Genomic DNA, 19,457 nt, shown 5'->3' with positions numbered 1-19,457 from the left:
AAAACAGTTAAGAAAACATTAAAACAGTCCAAAAGCAAAATTAAAAATACAAGTTGAAAAAGCAAAATACAAATCATAAAGGTTGAATGAAAGTTGCAGTGCAGTTTAAGAAATAAAATGCAGTAGTGGGATGCAGTAATTGAATCGGGTTCAATTAAAGGCAGCAGCGAACAGAAAAGTCTTCAATGTGGACTTACAGGAGCTCAGGGTCTCAGCAGACCTGCAGCTTTCAGGGACTTTGTTCCAGATATGTGGAGCAGAAAAGCTGAACGCTGCTTCTCCATGTTTAGTTCTGACTCTTGGAACAGGAAGTAGACCCGTCCCAGACCACCTGAGTGGCCGGGATGGTTCATAAGGTAGCAGCAGATCACAAACATACTTAGGCCCTAAACCATTCAGTGCTGTATAAACCAGTAGCAGGATTTTAAGGCAATTCTTTGTTCTTTCTTTGACGAGGGAGCCAGTGCAAAGATCTCAGAACTGGAGTGATGTGATCCACTGTCCTGGTCTTAGTGAGGACTCGAGCTGCAGCGTTCTGAATCAGCTGCAGCTTCCTGATTGACTTTTTACAGAGGCCTGTGAACACACCGTTACAGTAGTCAAGTCTACTGAAGATAAATGCATGGACAAGTTTCTCCAAATCCTGTTGAGACATACGTCCTCTAACCCTTGATATATTCTTCAGGTGATAGTCGGCTGATTGTGTAATTGTTTTTATATGGCTGTTCAGGTTGAGGTCTGAATCCATTACTACACCTAGATTTCGGGCTTTGTTTGAGGTTTTTAACATTAGTGATTGAAGCTGAGCGCTGACTTTCAATCGCTCGTCCTTAGGACCAAAAACAATTACTTCTGGCACATCCAGTTATTGATTTCTTCAATGCATTTAGCCAGCCCTTGTACCACCACATGTCATCCTAGTCAGCTCTGATGTGTAATTAGCTACCGACATAAAGTATTGTCGGTCCTTCAAGTAGGATTCAAACCAGTTAAGTGCTGCGCCAGAGAGTCCTACCCAGACTTTCAGTCTGTCTAGTAGCATGTCATGATCGACCGTGTCGAATGCAGCACTGAGATCCAGTAATACTAAGACTGAGGTTCTGCCACTGTCTGTGGATGTCGTTGAAAACCTTAACAAGAGCAGTTTCAGTACTGTGGTGCTGACGAAAGCCGGACAGGAAGACATCGAAACAGTTATTTTCGGCCAAGAAGTTGTTCAGCTGTTGAAAAAACACTTTTTCCATTATTTGGAGCTTAGCCGTTACCGACACCAGAGGGTTTGTTAGCCTGTCCACGGTAGCAAATAAGGCGTGTGTATTGTTTTTGGTTATGATGTCAGAGAAAAAGGCCTGTCTTGCATTTCTAAGTTCCAAATTATAATTGTGAAGTCTCTCTTTATAGATACCACAGTGAACCTGGAGATTAGTTTTTTGCCACCTGCGTTCAGCTTTCCGACACTCTCTTTTCTCTATTCTGACCAGTGTGGCATTTCTCCAAGGGGATCTTTTCTTACCCGAGACAACCTTCACCTTAGTGGGTGCAATGGCATCAATAACATTTTTAACTTTAGAATTGAAGCCATCCACAAGCTCATTGACTGAGATGCAAGAGAGGCCTGGTGTGGAGCAGAACTTCTGAATAAATAGTTCACTGGTGTTTTCAGTGATGTAACGCTTTGTCACAACCTCGGTTTGGACATTTGTGTGCAGGGAGATTGCACTCTCAAAGAAAACACAGGAATGATCAGAGAGTGCAACATCAGTCACAGCAACCTTGGAAATGTCCAGACCTTTGGTGATGATTAGGTCTAGAGTGTGCCCCTTGTTGTGGGTAGGACTTGTTACATGCTGAGTCAGGTCATAGTTACCAAGGACACCACAGAGCTCTATAGCCCCTCTGTCCTGGGGATTATCAACATGGATATTAAAATCACCAACAATGACAACACAATCAAGATGGTGCGTTATTTGTATTTATTTTTTTACTTTTTGCCGTTTTGTGTTATTTCAGGTACTTATAGGTGGTTTGTAAGCCTATGGATTGCTGTGTTAGAACAAGCCCGTACGATTACGGAGATTATGAAGGATCTTGTGAAACTGTTTTGGCCACCGCGGCATGTGACGTAGGGTCATTGGAGATTACGCAAGTACTTCAATTTAACGGTTACTTTAATTATTTTCTACCACATATTTCTCTTCTCACAAGGGTTTACGGTATTTTAAGCACTTTAAATGAAGTAAAACATGCTGTGGTTCCGGAGATAATTAAGGAAATGTAAAAGAAAATGTTGCAATTTTCGTGTCTGATAAGAGGCGCAGGGCGGCTACATTTTAAGCAATAGGACTTTCTTTTTCATGTGCATCAGTTCTCTTTTCAAGATCCTGGGCCTACTGGTTATTTCCCACTTCCAGAGTGTTTCTGCCTTTGCAGATTGCTTATTGTTGATGGTTTTCAAATTTCTTCATGTTAACTGGTCGATGATGTCATTATTGAGGTTAATGAAAGTCCACAAACAGATCACAGTTTGGAAAGGCTAAGTGCATTTATTCTATTGTAAAACACCTGCGTATGAAGACATACATATTCAAAAAACATATTTGTTTGCAGAAACCTTGATCTGTCTATTTCTTTAAATTCCTGACAGAAAATCACTCCATTTGATTAACAATGAGTACACTTCATTACTACATGAAGACCTTTCTGTAAATCAATACCCTTATAATCTGTATATCAAAAGCTGACATGTTAAATTTGATTGTTACATTATGAAAATAATCTTTGTTTCTGTTTTTAAACCATAAAACCCATTCATTCCTTTTGAAAGTGCCTGCCCTTTGTCATGGGACATTTTATATATTATGTATTGTATATTCTCCTATAAATAAATAGTGTACTCTAGACTATCAAAGCTTGCCATATGTGACTGTTTCATGCAGAAGTTGACTCACTGCATGCATATCCTCTTTTCTGTCTTTGAATAACAATCAAAGGAAAGTGTTCCCCATTCCTCTCCCCCAAGACACAAACATCTAGCCACCCTTTTGGGGACATATATAGGACAAGAGATGGTTTACCATATTCTTAATAATGGGAGGTGGTGGGTGGAGGTCATGCGGCAGATGGTGGGCCAGGGTCATCTCCCAGGCATCGATCAGATGAACATTCAGTCCTTTGAACACGACTCTGAGCACCTTGTTACATTGCAGTGAGTGCCAGTCACTGTTGCTTGTCGCCACAGGAAGCGTCAAAACTTTGGGGTTTCCCGTCCGGATGACGACCAGCGTGCCTGGAGCCCTGTCCAGCAGCCGCACCACCGCCCTGCGGATGCTCTGTAGCCTCCTGATGTAGATCTCCATGGGGAAAGTGCCGAAGTGAGCCCAGACGCCACAAACTACGACAGTGTTGGGGCCTCCGATTAAGCCATCTAGCTCATTGGCAATGTAACGAAGCTCGCTGGTTGAGACGGGGACAATCCGAATGGGAGGGCCGTGGAAGCGGGACGTCACCAAGATGTTGTTTGCATAGTCCAATAAGATGTAAGGTCCAGCTTTTTTTGGGCTGTGCAGGTCAAACTCCTGAAGACCTGAAAGTATGACAGGGGAACATATTAAGCTGCAGTGGGAACAAAACCAAACGGTTGCTAGAAATCACTGTGGATCAGCTACCTGGTAGAGCTGCATTGAGGAATTCAAACCACTGCCTGACGGTGGAGTCTCCATACATGTGGACCGTCTTGCCTTTCAGACACTCAGTGATGGAAGACTCGTTGAATTGGCGAACTGTGATGCCACTTATTGCTCGCCACACACCCTGGTAGTAATAACCAGAGGGTCCAGATGTCACATTGCTGCTCTTCACCTTCACCTGACCTGAGAGGAAGTTTAAAGAATAAGACCAACACCAAGCTATATAGTAGAATCTCTTATGTTTTATCCTTACTCCTGAGAGACTAGAAACACTGCTAAAAGCTGAAGCCACATTCTTAAACTTTTAGCCTCATTCTCCATGTTCCTATCACTCTTTTGAAATTGGGCTGAATACTGTTCAGAAGAATGCTACCCGGAAGAATGTAGTAAGCTTTTTCCTGATCTTTCTCTTACTTTTCTTTGTATGTAAACTCGTATGAGTGAGCCACAACAGATATAAAAGGACCTGCTAAAGTCAAGGGATGGTGAAGAATAAAGATTGATGTTATTGCTGTGTCATCTGAGGTTCACAATGTCACTGAAATAAAGAAAAAAGATTTCCATATGAAAAACATCTCCCCACAGCGAGGCCATGGATGACTGCAACAGGAGGGAGTCTTAGTTTTATTTTAGATCTTTGGTTGCATATTTGGGGTATTTGCCATACTCAAAAACTCACCAAATGTTGCACACTTGTCAGGCCTGGTGAAAATAGAGGTATGATATAGGTGTCATATTTGTGTTTAAAAAAATGCGCCCTCTAGAAGTTGGACCCAGAATGTCCATCTCCACCTGCTCTACAAAAAAGACTGTCAGACCACTAAACTCCGCCTACTTAGATTTTCCACCATTTTGAATTTTGTGAAAAACACATTATTGTGAACTAGTCCTACATGCTTGGTCCGATTCATATCAAACTTGCTGTGGTCATTAAGCTTTTTGATATCTCATTGCGTTGAAGAGGTAACGACAAATTAATCTCTTAGGGGCGTGTCTTGTTTTTTAATACTCATAACTTCCAAACTATTTGGACTAATGATTCCAAATGTGCAGCATATGTGTACATTGCATCTCGTAACATGCACAAAAATGTTTGTGCAATTTAAAGACTAGGGGGCGCTACAGTAATTCGGCCAATTTCTACCTTTTTGTCATTTCTCGCCATTTTCAGCGTTTGTACTTTTACGAACTTATCCTACAATATTCTGTTCAAGGATGATCTCAAACCCTTATGATGAAAAGTTGTGCTAATTGCGTGCTTTCGGTGAACGGCATCAGATTTACATGTAATTTACATGACGTGGACTACTCTTCACGTAGAGAAACATGATGCATGTGTATGTTCACATTGTCATAGCGCCACCTACTGGCAAAATAAAGTGAAATGTTTTATACTATGATGTATTACTCCTTGTGTAGTGGCTTAGAATGCTCAAATGCTCATGAAACTCCCTACACATTTTTCATGTTTCCTCATTAAGTGGCTTGTACGAGGGATTTTGGAGAACTTTCTTCTAATTTAAATGTTTTGATATTTTCAACAATAGTCCCGATCTGTCGTAACAGACAATATTGAGTCTGACATACCTATATAAATTACTATACATAATGATTCTAACATTTTATTCTGGGATGTCCCATTACAAACTGATTACATAAGCTTATGACATCAAGAACAAATCTGTTTGTACAAGTGGTTCTTGCATGAGGACCATTGTCTGTAGCACATTATGTTTTGAATTATTATTATAGGCAGTGGTGGCAGTAACAGTAATCATACATATGAAATGAAATATATAGATATGCTTTACCTTCTTTTTGTGGCCACACGGTGACACTAGCAGATCCTGGAGCCCGAATGTAGACTTTCAAGTTAACACCACTGAAGAAAAGTGCACATAATATATCTCTGAAATACATTTTAACATTAAGGACATAAATACAAGAGGACAAACATTTGAAATGAGTTAATCAAATTAGAAAAATCTAGCACAAAAGTTTTAAACAACTGCTAGAAAGTTTGGTAAAACTTTATAATAACTACACGCTATTTAGCATTAGTAAAGCAATAGTAAACACTTTTTTCATCATTTATAAAGCATTGTTCCAACACTCATTAGGAACTCATTAGTATGCAATTCATAAAGACAGTTATAAATGTTTTATTCTTGATTAATAAGCTTGACTATTATGCGCTTCATGATTGGGTTTTCATACTTTATAAATGATGGATTCTCCATTTGTAAATTAAGTAATATATATTACAAACCAATTAAGGACTTATAGATGATGCACTAATGGTTCACATGTGACATGAAGCATGCATCTGGAATAACTTGGGGACTGCTCGAGAAGGCATTTTTGGGAAATCTTGCTCATATCATGCTGGATGTTCATAGTTATGATAAAAAAAATGTCATAAAAGTGAATTATTTGAAAAAATAAAATAGTTTTACAACTAAATTCTGAAAAAAATTCTATAAAATAACACAACTATTAGAACTCATGTGGGGTCATATGATAAAAATATAAAAAGATATAAATCAGTTGCACGGGTCAAAGTTGAGGAAAAAAAATTAAAATAGCTGCTTATAACCCGCATTTTTCGGTAGTTAATATCCTTCATTCTGATCGGCTATTGCTCTTGTGTGTGCGGTGTTTTAGTGCCGCAGTTTTGTTGGATTGTTTTGTCATGTTTTGTTATAACTGTGACCTATTATATTGAGTATTTGAACAGCGCTCTAGGAAGCAGTGTTCTGATGTACGTTTCTGGGGCTTTTATTGTGAAGGGAAAAATGGAGAGGAGGAGAGGAAATGTTCTAGTGAAGTGTGGAACGAGAATAAAAGTGGTTGCCATCTTGTGCAAACTATGCAGCATTGTGTTGTTGTTTTTATTAATAAAGTGAAGTATAGGCGCAAGATAAACCCTCGGCTACATAACTAAATGTAAAGGTTCTTGTTGATGTGAACTACATGCATTGTCCGTTAATGACGCAGAACCATGTCATGTGCGTATTTATGTAAACAATATCAGACGGCACTGAAGGCCAAGATCGAAAATGCACTGCCCGCCACTGCTACTGAATCACTTTGACATCTTGTTATGTCTTTCAAACACATATTGCAAAGATGTGATTTGCATTACCTTACATCTTTACAACATCTTTATATTCAATCTTAACTGCCTGTAGTTACAAACTTCTGAAGTTCACAAAAGAGATACATAGGTAAAACTGTATATATGTACTTAGACGTCACACAAAATATCAGTATCTCTGCTCCTTCACCTTTGAAAGAGCTTCTTCTCCTGGTCCGTGATTTGTTGGTTATGTACTCCCATAGCGTGGTTGATCCTGGCATCACAGCTCAGTTTCTTCGGCTTATAGCAGAACCAAGGCTCACCTGTACGGAGGTCAGTGTGGTTGCACAGCAGCTGGGTTGGACGTAGGCAGACCTCACAGATGGTGGTTTCAGAGAGTGATCCTGAGCGGAAGAGGCTCTTGAAGTAAATCCTGTCTGGCTCTTCTCTGTTCAGCCTGTTCAGCACTGAGATGGCCTCACCAGGGTGAACCAGCGTCACCTGATTGGATAGAAACCAGAATTTAATTCATGTTCTGTCATCTCAAACAAGACAAATGAAGTGAATTCTTCAAGTTCTGCAGATTGACGTCTGATGATAAACTCTGGAGAATTGTCTATCCATTCTATTTGTCTGCTTTCATGTAATCTGATCATTTTAGCATGAAAAGCTGACCAACTTGCTACCTACATAACCTAACAACCAACATAATGTAATGACCTAGCCTTACTTCTAACACCAAGAAGTATAGAGGTCAGGTAAAAAAAAAAAAAGTAAGTTACGTTCACAACTAGCACAGCTACTGTGTAGTATTTCCCCAATATGTGTGAGCCTTCTAGGTGCTGCTTTTAGAGAGTCGACTAAAGTTGGCAGCGCTGTCCTGTTTCATTGGAAACGTTGCATCCACATCAGGCAAATTTATGTTATACATTTTTCCATGATACTTAACACTCGGTCAGACTAACTAGCTAGTTTCGGGTAAATAAATCTACCAGTGACAGTTTGCAGCTGAAAGAATCTACAACCATGAGAATCTGCTTTCGTCTGAAAATAAAGAGTCTCAAATTACTCAGATTTTGAGTGGTAAATCTGTCCCTGTTAGCTTCACAAACTGCATATGTGCCGTGCAAGAGGTGAAAGTTAACAGGCATAGCAACAGTAATTAAGGAGTCAGGTCTTTGCGAACAATGAATAATTATATTAAAAACACATCACATTGAACATAATGGTTTTAGCAATCACCTCAACCTGTGCGTCTCCTTCCCAGAGTAAAGAGAATACAGCAGAGTAGCTCCCATTCAGAAGATCCACCACTTGTCCAGCAACTCCTGCTTCAGGCTTCCGGTTGTGCAGCCGGACGAGTAGGAAGTCCCCCCCAGACTTCTTGGGACGACCCTGGAAGTCAGAGGTTTGTATCATGACCTCCAGCTGATCCCCTACATGCCACTGTCCTCCTCTCCTCCCTGGGAGAATGGTGAAGCTGCTGTGAGCTGGATCACTGGTCTCTCAATTCATGCTCAATATTGAGCTTAGATCTGTTTTTTTATTTTGAGAAACGCATCACGGCGTCGCGTCAAATCGCGCATGCGCAAGCGTAACCTGTTAACGGCGAAAGTACAGGCATTTGTACATGTATTTATTAATGACTTAGTTTTATATCCGTGTACTTTGTACTTTTGTAATATGTGAAGCCAGCAGCTCATTGTTGGTAGAAGACACGAGCACCGTGGCTCGTTTCACCTCCTGCTCCGGGTTCAGAGAGCCGCTCCGGGTTCAGAGAGCCGCTCCGGGTTCAGAGAGCCGCTCCGGGTTCAGAGAGCCGCTCCGGTGCGAGGAGAACTCCGCTGCTCCTCACAGGAGAGCTGCTGTTGCATCTTCACCCTGGGAGCGTTTAAAACGCAGATGTAGCGGTCTACTTTTCACGCGACATATTTTTCGACGCTCTCTGTCCGCTGGTGTGTGTGCTCAGCGCTCACCTGTGTGCGCGCGCACGTATCCGTGGTCAACGGGGCGGAGAGGTTTTTTTGTGTGTTTTTGAACGATGACAAGCCAAAGTGAAATAGTAACGAGGCTATTTTTAAAATGTAGGGAGTAGAAAGTCTACGTATTTGCGTGAAAATGTAAGGAGTAGAAGTAAAAAGTCGTCTGAAAAATAAATACTCCAGTAAAGTATAAATACCCAAAATTTCTACTTAAGTAAGGTAACGAATTATTTGTACTTCGTTACTTGACACCTCTGCACATATGTAGTATATTAGGTTACTGGCAGCATTTAGTTTTCATTATAACATTTAAATTAGAATATACGTAGTTTATTAAGCATTGCGTGTGTCTTACCTCAGCAGAGAATCGTTGAGAGATTCGTTTGACTGTCACTTTATCTCCCGCTGGTTCCTGGAAACTTTGCTCTCTTTCTCAACCTCCAGGTTTTGCATTTGAGGGTATGAGCACCCTGCGCTGTACCATGAATCTGCTTTTATCAAAAAAACTGCAACTCGGGTTGTTGAGTGACTTATTTTCTGAAACACTCCCATGTGCCAAGAGAGCTGCACCAAACATTGCAATAGAGACAATATAGAGTTTATTTGACAGGCTGGTAGTAAAGAATGAAATACAAATACAAGAAATACATGAAAAACGATTTATGATAAGACACAAAAATAATAATTGTTATGTAACAAAAAATAAATGCTGTCTACGGCCAAATCACAATCTACACACTCACGGACATAATAGGCATAATACATATTTCAGTAGAGTTTATTTGCTCCTTTTCTCTATAATGCCCACTGCATATGTCATTAAGACAGTTGTATGATCACTGAGGTGTGAGGAAAACTTCCGTATTAAAAACTAACCCTGAGGTTTAGGGTGGTCCCACTGTCAAATCGTCGAGTTTTTGAGGGTTCTCTTGCAGACATTTGTATGAACCCTTTCTGTAAGTCAGCATCTCTGCAGACTTTGCATGGAGACGTAAAAAAAAGGGGAAAGAAAGAGGTCGGCACATGGGTGTTCAGATGTTCCATTTAAGGGTTAAAGATGGATACATAAAAATACATGAAATCAGAGGAAGCAGAGACGATATTACATAGATTTTTTTCATTTAACATTTATTTTTTATCATTGAAGCTGTTTTATAAGAAATGAGTAAATAGATTATTTGAAATGACCTCTCATCTTGTGAGGAAAGAGCCTGGAAGATGTTAAAATCAGGGAGTAAAAGGTTGAAATAGTTAAGGTCAAAGTTAAAAGCCATGTTACTATTAGTATGCGCACACACAACACTCATATGACAATATGCTTTCATATGCTGAATTGTTTGTTGTTGCTGTTGTTGTTACCGCCACCTGCTGGAGATTCTTTGCCTTACACATTCATTTGAAAACACAGTTTTCTATTGTAAAGCCTTAAAGTTTAGATTTGTCCAAACTACTGTGATGGGATGGGGTTTTCCATCTTATTTGTGGACTAAATCTGCCTTCTCCTATTTCATTTCTGCCTGCACCTGCTCCATGCGTCCTGCACCCTGTCTTTGGGTCACAAAGCGCCCTCACGTTGCAGCGCCACCACACCGCTGATGCCCGGCCGGGTCGCGTCACGCTGCCGCCTTCATGGAGCCCTCCCGCCGCGTGTCCACGGCTCTGGAGCGGCTTCCTTTCACCAACACCGCGCTGAAGAAGCTGCCGGTGGATGACTCAGAGGAGCCCGGGGTGTCCCGCGCGGTCCCGGCGGCGTGTTTCTCCAGGATTCGGTCTCTGCAGCCCCTGGTTCGTCCGACCCTCGTAGCCCTGTCCCAGCCGGCGCTGGCTCTGCTCGACCTGAGCGCGCGGGACGTGTGGAGCGACCCCGCGGGCCCGGAGTATCTGAGCGGCTCCACGCCGCTGCCGGGCTCTGAGCCCGCCGCGCACTGTTACAGCGGGCACCAGTTCGGGCTGTTTGCCGGACAACTGGGAGATGGAGCGGTGATGTACCTGGGGGAGGTGGAGACGGGCACTCACGGGCGATGGGAGATTCAGGTGAAAGGTGCAGGGGTCACACCTTACTCCAGGTATTTTTACTTTTTGTGTATTTGTGTGCTGGACTGTGATCACATTTATCATTTAATTTAAGACTACACATCTGGAGCAGTTTATATAGGCTGCTAAATGATAGATTAAGTGAGAATATGACCATTTCAATAGCAGGTGACGCAGCCAATCTTTCATAAGCCTTTTTAACCAGAGGCACGTGAATGCATTAACCCAACGAGAGCTGCTTAAGAGCTTAACTGCTTGGCACACATCAAACGTGTCCCTCATTGCTTCACAACTGTGTGCTCAGTAGAAAGTAGTGCACCTTTATTTCCTCTGCCGATTTGAGCTGTTATATTTGAGCGTTATATGAAGAATATTTTGAGATTGTCATATATTGTATATTATGAGTATTATTTTTACACATATATGCATGAGAGGGGGTGTATATCTATACTTTTTTGGTTGCCAAACTGAAGTATAAAGCTCTAATCTAATTATTGAGATTCTTTCAGAGTTGAATATCAGACACGTCTGTGTGACAAACACATTTCCTCAGAGATGGCGATGGCAGGAAGGTGCTTCGCTCCAGCATCAGAGAGTTCCTGTGCAGCGAGGCCATGGCCGCCCTGGGGATACCCAGCACCCGGGCAGCCTCCCTTGTGACCTCTGACCTCTATGTCAGCAGAGATCCACTCAACAGTGGCAGGCGCATTCCTGAGCGCTGCTCAGCCGTCCTGCGTCTCGCACCTTCCTTCATCAGGTAGTCATCTCCCTTCATCTCTCGAGTTTTCATACACCAGAAAGCTGTGGATACATATTTGTGTTTCTCTTTGTTTTAGATTTGGATCTTTTGAGATCTTCCTGGGTGGAGATGATTTCTCAGGCCTGCGGGGTCCCAGTGCAGGGCGGTATGACATTCGCGCTCAGCTGCTGGATTATGTCATTGAGACTTTTCATCCTTGTATCCAAAAGACTCACAGCAACCGGAAAGTCAGGAATCTGGCATTTTTCCGAGAGGTGAGGACAGAGGGTTTTCTTTGAGCGAAGCTGGGCTAATAATGGAAAACTCTGTTGAGGACTCAAAACCTGAAGCGTGCTGTCTTTTTTTCATTTTGATGATCATATTTTACTTGTGTAAACCAGGTGATGATGCGAACCGCTAAACTTGTGGCCCAGTGGCAGTGTGTTGGTTTTTGCCATGGCGTCCTTAACACAGACAACATGAGCATCTTGGGTCTGACGCTGGATTATGGCCCCTTTGGTTTCATGGACAGGTAGGCTGCTGAAAGTGTGAGGGCACTTATTCATTTGACCAGAGCGTCTTCTTAGCTTTTGCTTTCACTAGTTGGATCATTGCTATCTGAAAAACTGCGTCTAAATATCAGATAACAATCTGTTTTGACACTATTCCTAACGTATTCTACGCCCCCACCCGTGTGTCAGATTTGATCCAGATTTCATTTGCAACACCTCGGACAAAAGAGGGCGCTACTCATACCAAGCCCAACCATCTGTGTGTCGCTGGAACCTGGCTCGCCTGGCAGAGGCGTTGGGCTCAGAGTTGGATGCCGCCAATGCGGCGACGGCTCTGGATGAATTCATGCCCACGTACGAGGCCTTCTACCTGAGTATCATGCGGAAAAAGTTGGGCCTTGTGAGAAAAGAAGAGCCGGAGGACAGCGAGCTCATATCCGACCTATTGCGCCTCATGCATAACACTGGTACAAAGGCAGAACACTTTGATGAGGAAGATTTATGGCACATTTGATACTCTGATAATGTGTTAGGCAATAGAAACTTCTTGACAATGTTACACAGTTATGCTTTTGCAGTCTTGTCATGGTACTATGACATCATGTGTTTTCAGGTGCGGATTTCACCAACACCTTCCGCCTGCTGAGCCGTGTCCCCTGGCCTGAGGAGGGCGACAGTGAGAAGGCCGCAGTGGGACCAGTAGTGGACCTCGTCCTCGAGCAGTGCGCCTCTATCGAGGAGCTAAAGGTGTCAAATGAGCCAACTATGGAGAACCGGTGAGGGAGTGTATGGTGGATACATGTGTGTTTCTTCACAGAGCAGCTACTGTATAACAAGAAAGAAAGTATAGCTGCCCCACCATATACTCCTAATATTGAATGTGCATTTAACACTAGTTGATACTTTCATTGGTGTCAAATTACTAAAAGTCCCTCCCCCTCTCATCTCTTTGTCCTTTCACATGCTAGCATTTTGGGGAAAAAGCTTACCAAGACAATATGTAAGTTAAATGTTTGTTTTGTAGCATTTAGAAGGATTTGTATTGAGACAGTAGCAGTCGTACATGTAACATTATGTTGGATTAGAGCTAGATTTGTGGTCAACATCATCTAACTAGCATTTCTTTCTCCAATTCTAGTGAATTGGCGATGATTCTGTCCATGGCTCAAACCAACCCAGTCATGTTTGGGATGGTGGCGGACAGACCAGCTGTGTCCCTGCAACTGGAACGGATGGGACGGCTAAAGGAGCTGCTCCAGACGGATCAGGAGGAGCTTCAGAAAAAGCAACGCGATGACTGGATTCGCTGGGTTAGCCGGTACAGGTATGGAAAGGAAGTAAGACCTAGGCTTTCCAACCCTTTCATTATTTCTATTAAAGGGTTTTAACGTTGCATTTGTTAACATGTGTTAACTCACGTAGGTATACGATGTTAAAGGGGCTGACATTCAGAGCATATCTGTGATCGAGCCTAACAACACCCTTGAACAGTACATTATTGACGATACAGTACTGCCTCTCGTACCTTATTGCTTAAATAACATATTGGTCCATATATGAAATTGTATCTTTTATAAATAAGTAATTCTGAATATGGACGCATACAATTTGGCATTCTGATATAAGCCATTTATGTGATTCCAGCATATAAAATGCACATCCACAGTTTCTTGCTTCTTCCAAACACTTTCTCTCGTGCTGAAACCCCAGGAGGCGTTTAGCCAGGGAGTGTGACGACACCAGTGACTTGTCTCTAATCGAAAAGGAGAGGCTCGTTGTGATGAACAGCACCAACCCCAATGTCGTCCTGCGCAACTACATCGCCCAGAATGCAATCCTGGCTGCAGAAAAGGGGGACTTCTCTGAGGTTAGGAGATAGATAAGAGTGTTTTCTTTCTTTGTCAAAATATCCACTGTTGTGACTATAGATTAATGAATAAAAGTCAAACAGTGGCACACATTAGTGCAGTACTTTCTCCGAAAGTACAGCGATAGGGTCGACGGCCTCAATAAGGATTCGGTGCAGGTGGTGTGTCGCTGTAGTCACTGGAATATGTTGTACTGAGGGATGTGGATAACGGAGCACTTCCACGATGGCTAGCTCGACTGTTTTCAAAATGGCGGCCGAGTCACAAACTTTCTCATTTTGCAGCTAAACAGTTCACTCAAATACATGTCTGTCAGTCTAACAGCATATCACGTGCTGCACGAGCAGTGATTGACATCTGCATTAGAGATTCAATGGTTCTGATGGTTGTTTTAGGCGCTGTGGAATCTTGCAAACGCCATTAGGAGCACGAAGAGGAGATAGAGGAACCAGATTTAGTTTAACAAATGATCTGTCCCATCTACTCGTGGGACAGTTTCAGCAAATAATTAAGTCATCTTTCTGAAAGGTTACTAACTACAGCTTTCTGAGTTGTCTCATTGGAGTTTGTGAGTTTTTGCCTCAAGGATCAATAGAAGTCATCATATCTGTTCTTTGTCATGCAGGTCAACAGAGTCCTCAAAGTTCTGAACAAACCATATTCTGATACATTTGGACTGGAGTCTTTGGATGGATCTCATGCATGTGAAGAAAAGGCACTGAATGGCAGGGAACTTGCCTACAACAAGAAACCTCCCGTCTGGGCACAAAGCATCTGTGTCACCTGATCATCGTAAAGCCTCCCGGACAGGTGAAGGAGAGAGGTCTGTTTCCACAGGTGGACCACATAGGACTCAGTTTTCAGAGCAAGCAAGTTGTCGTTGTCGGTGCTGCTACCTCTGCTACTGCCGCTGTTCTCCACTTCCACCTCAGACTTTGTTTCCTGCTTCCTGAGAGGAGGGTGTCATGTGACCCAATGTGTTCCAGTGTTTATCAGTATGGTCACAGATCAGTGTCCATGTGATCACGATGCCCATTAAAGAGTATCACTTACACCGTTATCCTAAAGCTGATTTGGACCAAATTTGACCGAATGGTCACCGCTACAAGCCGATGAACTTGCTGATGATGTATGATGGCTCAGATGACCAGTCACACAGTGACCTGTCTGGGTCTGAAACATGGGAACACACTGGCAGCAACTATTTACAATCGTAGACTGCTAAGGTCAATATGTTAATAATCACAAATATGAGCAAAATAATTACCGTTCATTTCTTAAAGCTACTGTAGATATAATGATTGTTTCTTTGATTGGTATTTTGTTGCTAATAGTTTCTCAGAAATGAAAATAAAAGATCACGTCGGTTTTGTCATAACGTGTGTTGATTAATTATGTTTAAAACCTTTATACAGTATAGTGAGCATTATCTCTGTAGAACATGCGAATATATGGAGATGTTTCTTACTGGTTTGAAGTGAATTTTGGTGCAACATTTTAATCAAATGATGGCAGTTGGGTAATTAAACACTGTCATCAAATTTAATAAAACCACACACACAAGCTTATTAGCTGAGTTTTTGAGTGTTAAACTCTGTAAATAATTTGAAATGTTTTTTAATTTATCACAATTTAACAGACAATATTTACCCTAATGATGATAGCTCAGATTTGTAAAGAGCAAATATGATAGATTATTTGAATTCAAATACCCACTACTGATCATGCATTTCATTTATATTTCATTTATATGCATTTATATTTATATGCATTTTATTGGCTGTTGTAAACACATTCACTCTCATGGAAACTGATAAGAAGGAACAAAGCATTTATTGTAAAATTTGTTTAGTCTTGGCAGTGACAGTGATTACATGTCTGTAAAACATGTTGTGAGGTACTAAGTAACAGTTACTTGCAGGTTGAAAATAGCCAATTTACTAATTGTTTTGAGTAAAGCTAACATGATATACCCAGGAAAAAAATAACAGCTGGGGTCTGAGCATGTGCAGAAGCCAGCATTCAGTCCATGCGTGCCTAAGACACAGTGGATCTAGCTGACTCAGAAGCTTAGGCAAGAAAGACAGCTTGGATTTTGAATCTCATTTTTTCTTTTGAAGAATAAGGTAAGTTATCAAGCAAAATAACTGTGTGTAAATTGTTTAGTGTTTCTTACTGCTGCTAATGTTCAACATATGTTCAACATTTCAACATATGAACTATGGGGAGACCAGGGATCGAACAGGCTACCTTGTGGCTACAGGACAACCACTGAGCTAGTCAGGTCACCTGAAAATGTATTTAATCGTCAAATAATGAAAGTTGACGAACGCATTTTGGTTGCAGGGCGCGCAACATTGAGCACCCGGAAAGTCTTGAGTTACAAGTGAACGCCGCATGATCGAGCTTTCTGCAGAAGTGACGTTAAACAAGGTTGTGTTGAAACGTGCAGTGCGTGTTAAGAGTCACATTTACTCTTTGTAAACTGTTTCCCTGGAGAACTGTGTAGCAGGTTTACAAGAGGCTGCAGCAACAGTAAGGTATTGTGTACCCAGCATGCAGTTCTGTGATGTAATTTTATGAATGTACAATTATTAGTGGTACAAATTGTTTATTTGTCACGAACTGTTGTGTCGCGGTGTTTTGCGCTGTTAAAGAGCGTTAGTTGTGGGTTATTAACTGCTGTTATAAAGTTTTAATGACTAAAGTTAAAACCATGACTAAAGTTCTAACCCTGACACATAAGTAGCTCAGACCGCTGCACACACAGCTGGGAACATTACTTTTTGGTGCCTGAGTACTCCTTACTCATTATTTTTAGTTACTTAAACTCAAGTATAAGTATACTGCACTAAATAAACATGTATTAGTACAACATACAATACATAGTCAATTTTACTTTCCTGTAACAAGTTCCTTTACTTGATATTTAAGGCAATCGTTTTGCAAGCTTTTTGTAAGTAAGGTTAACTAATTGGATTTTACAGTGTAGGTTTAGCTATCACACAGACAGAGGGGAAAACGGCATTGTATACCTTCTGTTGCGTGACACAAATGACGACAGTAGACTACAATGTTGTGTGCCGATGGACATTAGTTTCTCTCGACAATATTGTGGAGCTAGAGCTACAACCATAATATAGTATTTGCACTTTAAGTTGTGATATAAATCATTTGGCTTCATATAGTTGATAAATGGCATGCGTTTAGTGTAACTTGTAAATCAATTGGAATCTTTTATGTGTGACGATGTCGCTGTATGTGTGTGTGTGTGTGTGTGTGTGTGTGTGTGTGTGTGTGTGTGTGGGCTCGCTCCGTTTGGAGAAGTTTTGACTCTTTTCTCTCTTGCTAGCTACCGTGCGTTGTGAGTGAAGCAGAACGCTACAACAGGTCAGACAGCACAACAGGTCAGACTTTTACACAGCACAACATGGCATGTGTTTTCTGAGCTAATGCTACATGGCACACACACACACACACACACACACACACACACACACACACACACACACACACACACACACACACACACACACACACAGCTGTTCACAGCCCCATATATAAAGTTGTACACATTTCAAACTTCAAACCAAAAAAGCAGGTGTTTGTTATGGGAACTCTGTCCTGCTCCATGTGCCCGTCTCCCCACGTGAACCACGTCTTCCAGACTAAACAATGCTTATCTTCTCACTTTCCCCCTAAATACACCTTGAACATCAAAGTAAGGGTTTCTTTCATGTCTCTCCTAATAAATACAGTACTATTGTCTGTTTATTTTGTGTTGCAGGAAACCTCCACCAGGCTGATGTTGAGGCCCAGGTGTCTCTACTGAGCCTCAAGGCTCATCATGCTGGTAAGTCACGGGAGACTCGGAGCGAGGACCCAAATGCAGATGCGTGGTGAAAAATAAAATAGCTTTATTCCTTGCAGAGCAGGCAGGATTCACAAACAAGATTCTCAAAAACACCAAACGGCACAAAAAGCAGGAACAAAAGGCAGGAACAAGGGCACACACACAGTATCACACAGTACGACCAGACAAGAGAACAGAAGACACAGAGGGCTCAAGTACAAGGAGAAGGTGTGGGTGATTAGACACAGGAAGAAACAATCAGCAGACAATCACCAGACAGGAAGTGCAGAGGAACAGAGGACACATGAGACAAGGACCTTCAAAATAAAACCGGAACACAAAACATCATAACAATCGGTAACCAATGTCTCTCTGTCCTTCCACTGCAGGGAAGAGGACTCCTGCCCAGGAAGAGACTCAGTTCATGGAGAAGCCGACGGCCGAGGGAGAGGATTCCAGTTCATACAGTAACAATAAAGTCAGTCATGGACATTGTATGTATATTTCATTGCTTGAATATTTCATTGCTTCCAGTGCTTGAATTTGACTGATTACTGTCAAATTACTTTAATTAAAACATGTTTAAATTCTCATAGTAAGTGACGAAAGAAACTTGATGAAAAAGTGTTGTTGCTTACAAAACTTTTCAAACTAAAAACAAAATGTTAAATTTGTATTTAAAATGTTAAAATATTAAAAGAAATGACTCATGTAATAACACTGTATTCATTTACAGTATTAAAATGAATACAGTGATGCATGTTACAGTAAATTGTGATTTGCTGTAAACTGTACACGGTTACTGTGATCAAAAGTACAGTATTTTGATAACTACTGTAATAACAATGACGGTACTGGGATTATACTGTAGAAATGACTACAGTAATCCATGGGTACTGTGATTCATTTTGCAGTAAGCATACTGTAAAATTAACTACAGCTACTTACTTGCTAATTGCTGTCAGCAAGTTACTATAAATTCTACAGTAATCTTGTTACAGTGTATTATTGAGTTTTTCTTTAAAGCCAGATTGTGCCGTTCAACAACCACACTTAAATATCTGGGGTTTTGCAGTTTCTGCGTCACCTTCACACGTTCCACAGCACTTTCACTGAGCCCGTCTACCCCGGGTTTGGGATGGAGTCCGATGACAGCTCTGTAACTATTTCTGCAGTGGAGGCTTTGCAAGAACTCGTTCCTCTGTCAGCAAGTGCAGAAATAATTGACGGATGTTGAATGAAAATGGAAATTGTTTTTTTCTGCTCAGAAGGTTGCAGCAGAGCTGAAGAATACTGTACATCTGATGAGTTGGGGAAAAAAGATAATTCTGAATTTTCACTTTGGTTGTCAATTGAATTGGTAGCATCTTTCATCTACTTTTAACATTTGATTGTTCTTAATTCCTCTTCGGGATTGCTAATGTTTATTTCCGGCTAGTACAGTCTATCCAGTGTTTCTTTAAAACGGCGTTACTTTTAAAATCAGAACTGCTCCAAACTAATTTTCTTCATTAAAGATTTTATTTCCAATGCAATACCAGAAGAGTAATCTTGTTAAAATATTCTCATCCACGCGACTTGACAGCAGAGGCGACACTCCTGACGTACGTGTGTGTGTGTGTGTGTGTGTGTGTGTGTGTGTGTGTGTGTGTGTGTGTGTGTGTGTGTGTGTGTGTGTGTGTGATTTAGACCAGAACTCCGTTA

At 41.4% G+C, this 19,457-nt stretch overlaps 2 protein-coding genes across 2 annotated transcripts; one reads left to right on the top strand and one right to left on the bottom strand.

Moving 5' to 3' along the window:
- Positions 1 to 3,029: 3,029 nt before the first annotated feature.
- On the bottom strand, positions 3,030 to 9,200 carry LOC306752293 (NXPE family member 3-like; the record flags this gene model as incomplete). Its single annotated transcript, XM_079236042.1, has 5 exons — positions 3,030 to 3,583; positions 5,498 to 5,568; positions 6,974 to 7,266; positions 8,008 to 8,263; positions 9,142 to 9,200. The coding sequence occupies 5 exons, from the start codon at positions 9,198 to 9,200 to the stop codon at positions 3,030 to 3,032; spliced, it is 1,233 nt and encodes a 410-aa protein (XP_079092168.1).
- A 1,176-nt stretch (positions 9,201 to 10,376) lies between these two features.
- On the top strand, positions 10,377 to 14,687 carry selenoo2 (selenoprotein O2; the record flags this gene model as incomplete). Its single annotated transcript, XM_079236040.1, has 9 exons — positions 10,377 to 10,813; positions 11,335 to 11,538; positions 11,618 to 11,795; positions 11,922 to 12,052; positions 12,222 to 12,499; positions 12,646 to 12,808; positions 13,171 to 13,356; positions 13,743 to 13,899; positions 14,526 to 14,687. 9 exons carry the CDS (start codon positions 10,377 to 10,379, stop codon positions 14,685 to 14,687), a joined length of 1,896 nt encoding a protein of 631 aa, XP_079092166.1.
- Between the last annotated feature and the right edge of the window lie 4,770 nt (positions 14,688 to 19,457).

Source organism: Taurulus bubalis (genome assembly GCF_910589615.1).
Source record: "Taurulus bubalis genome assembly, chromosome: 20".
Classification (NCBI taxonomy): domain Eukaryota; kingdom Metazoa; phylum Chordata; class Actinopteri; order Perciformes; family Cottidae; genus Taurulus; species Taurulus bubalis.
Note: the sequence above shows the minus strand (reverse complement) of the source record. Positions and strands in the feature narration are given on the sequence as shown.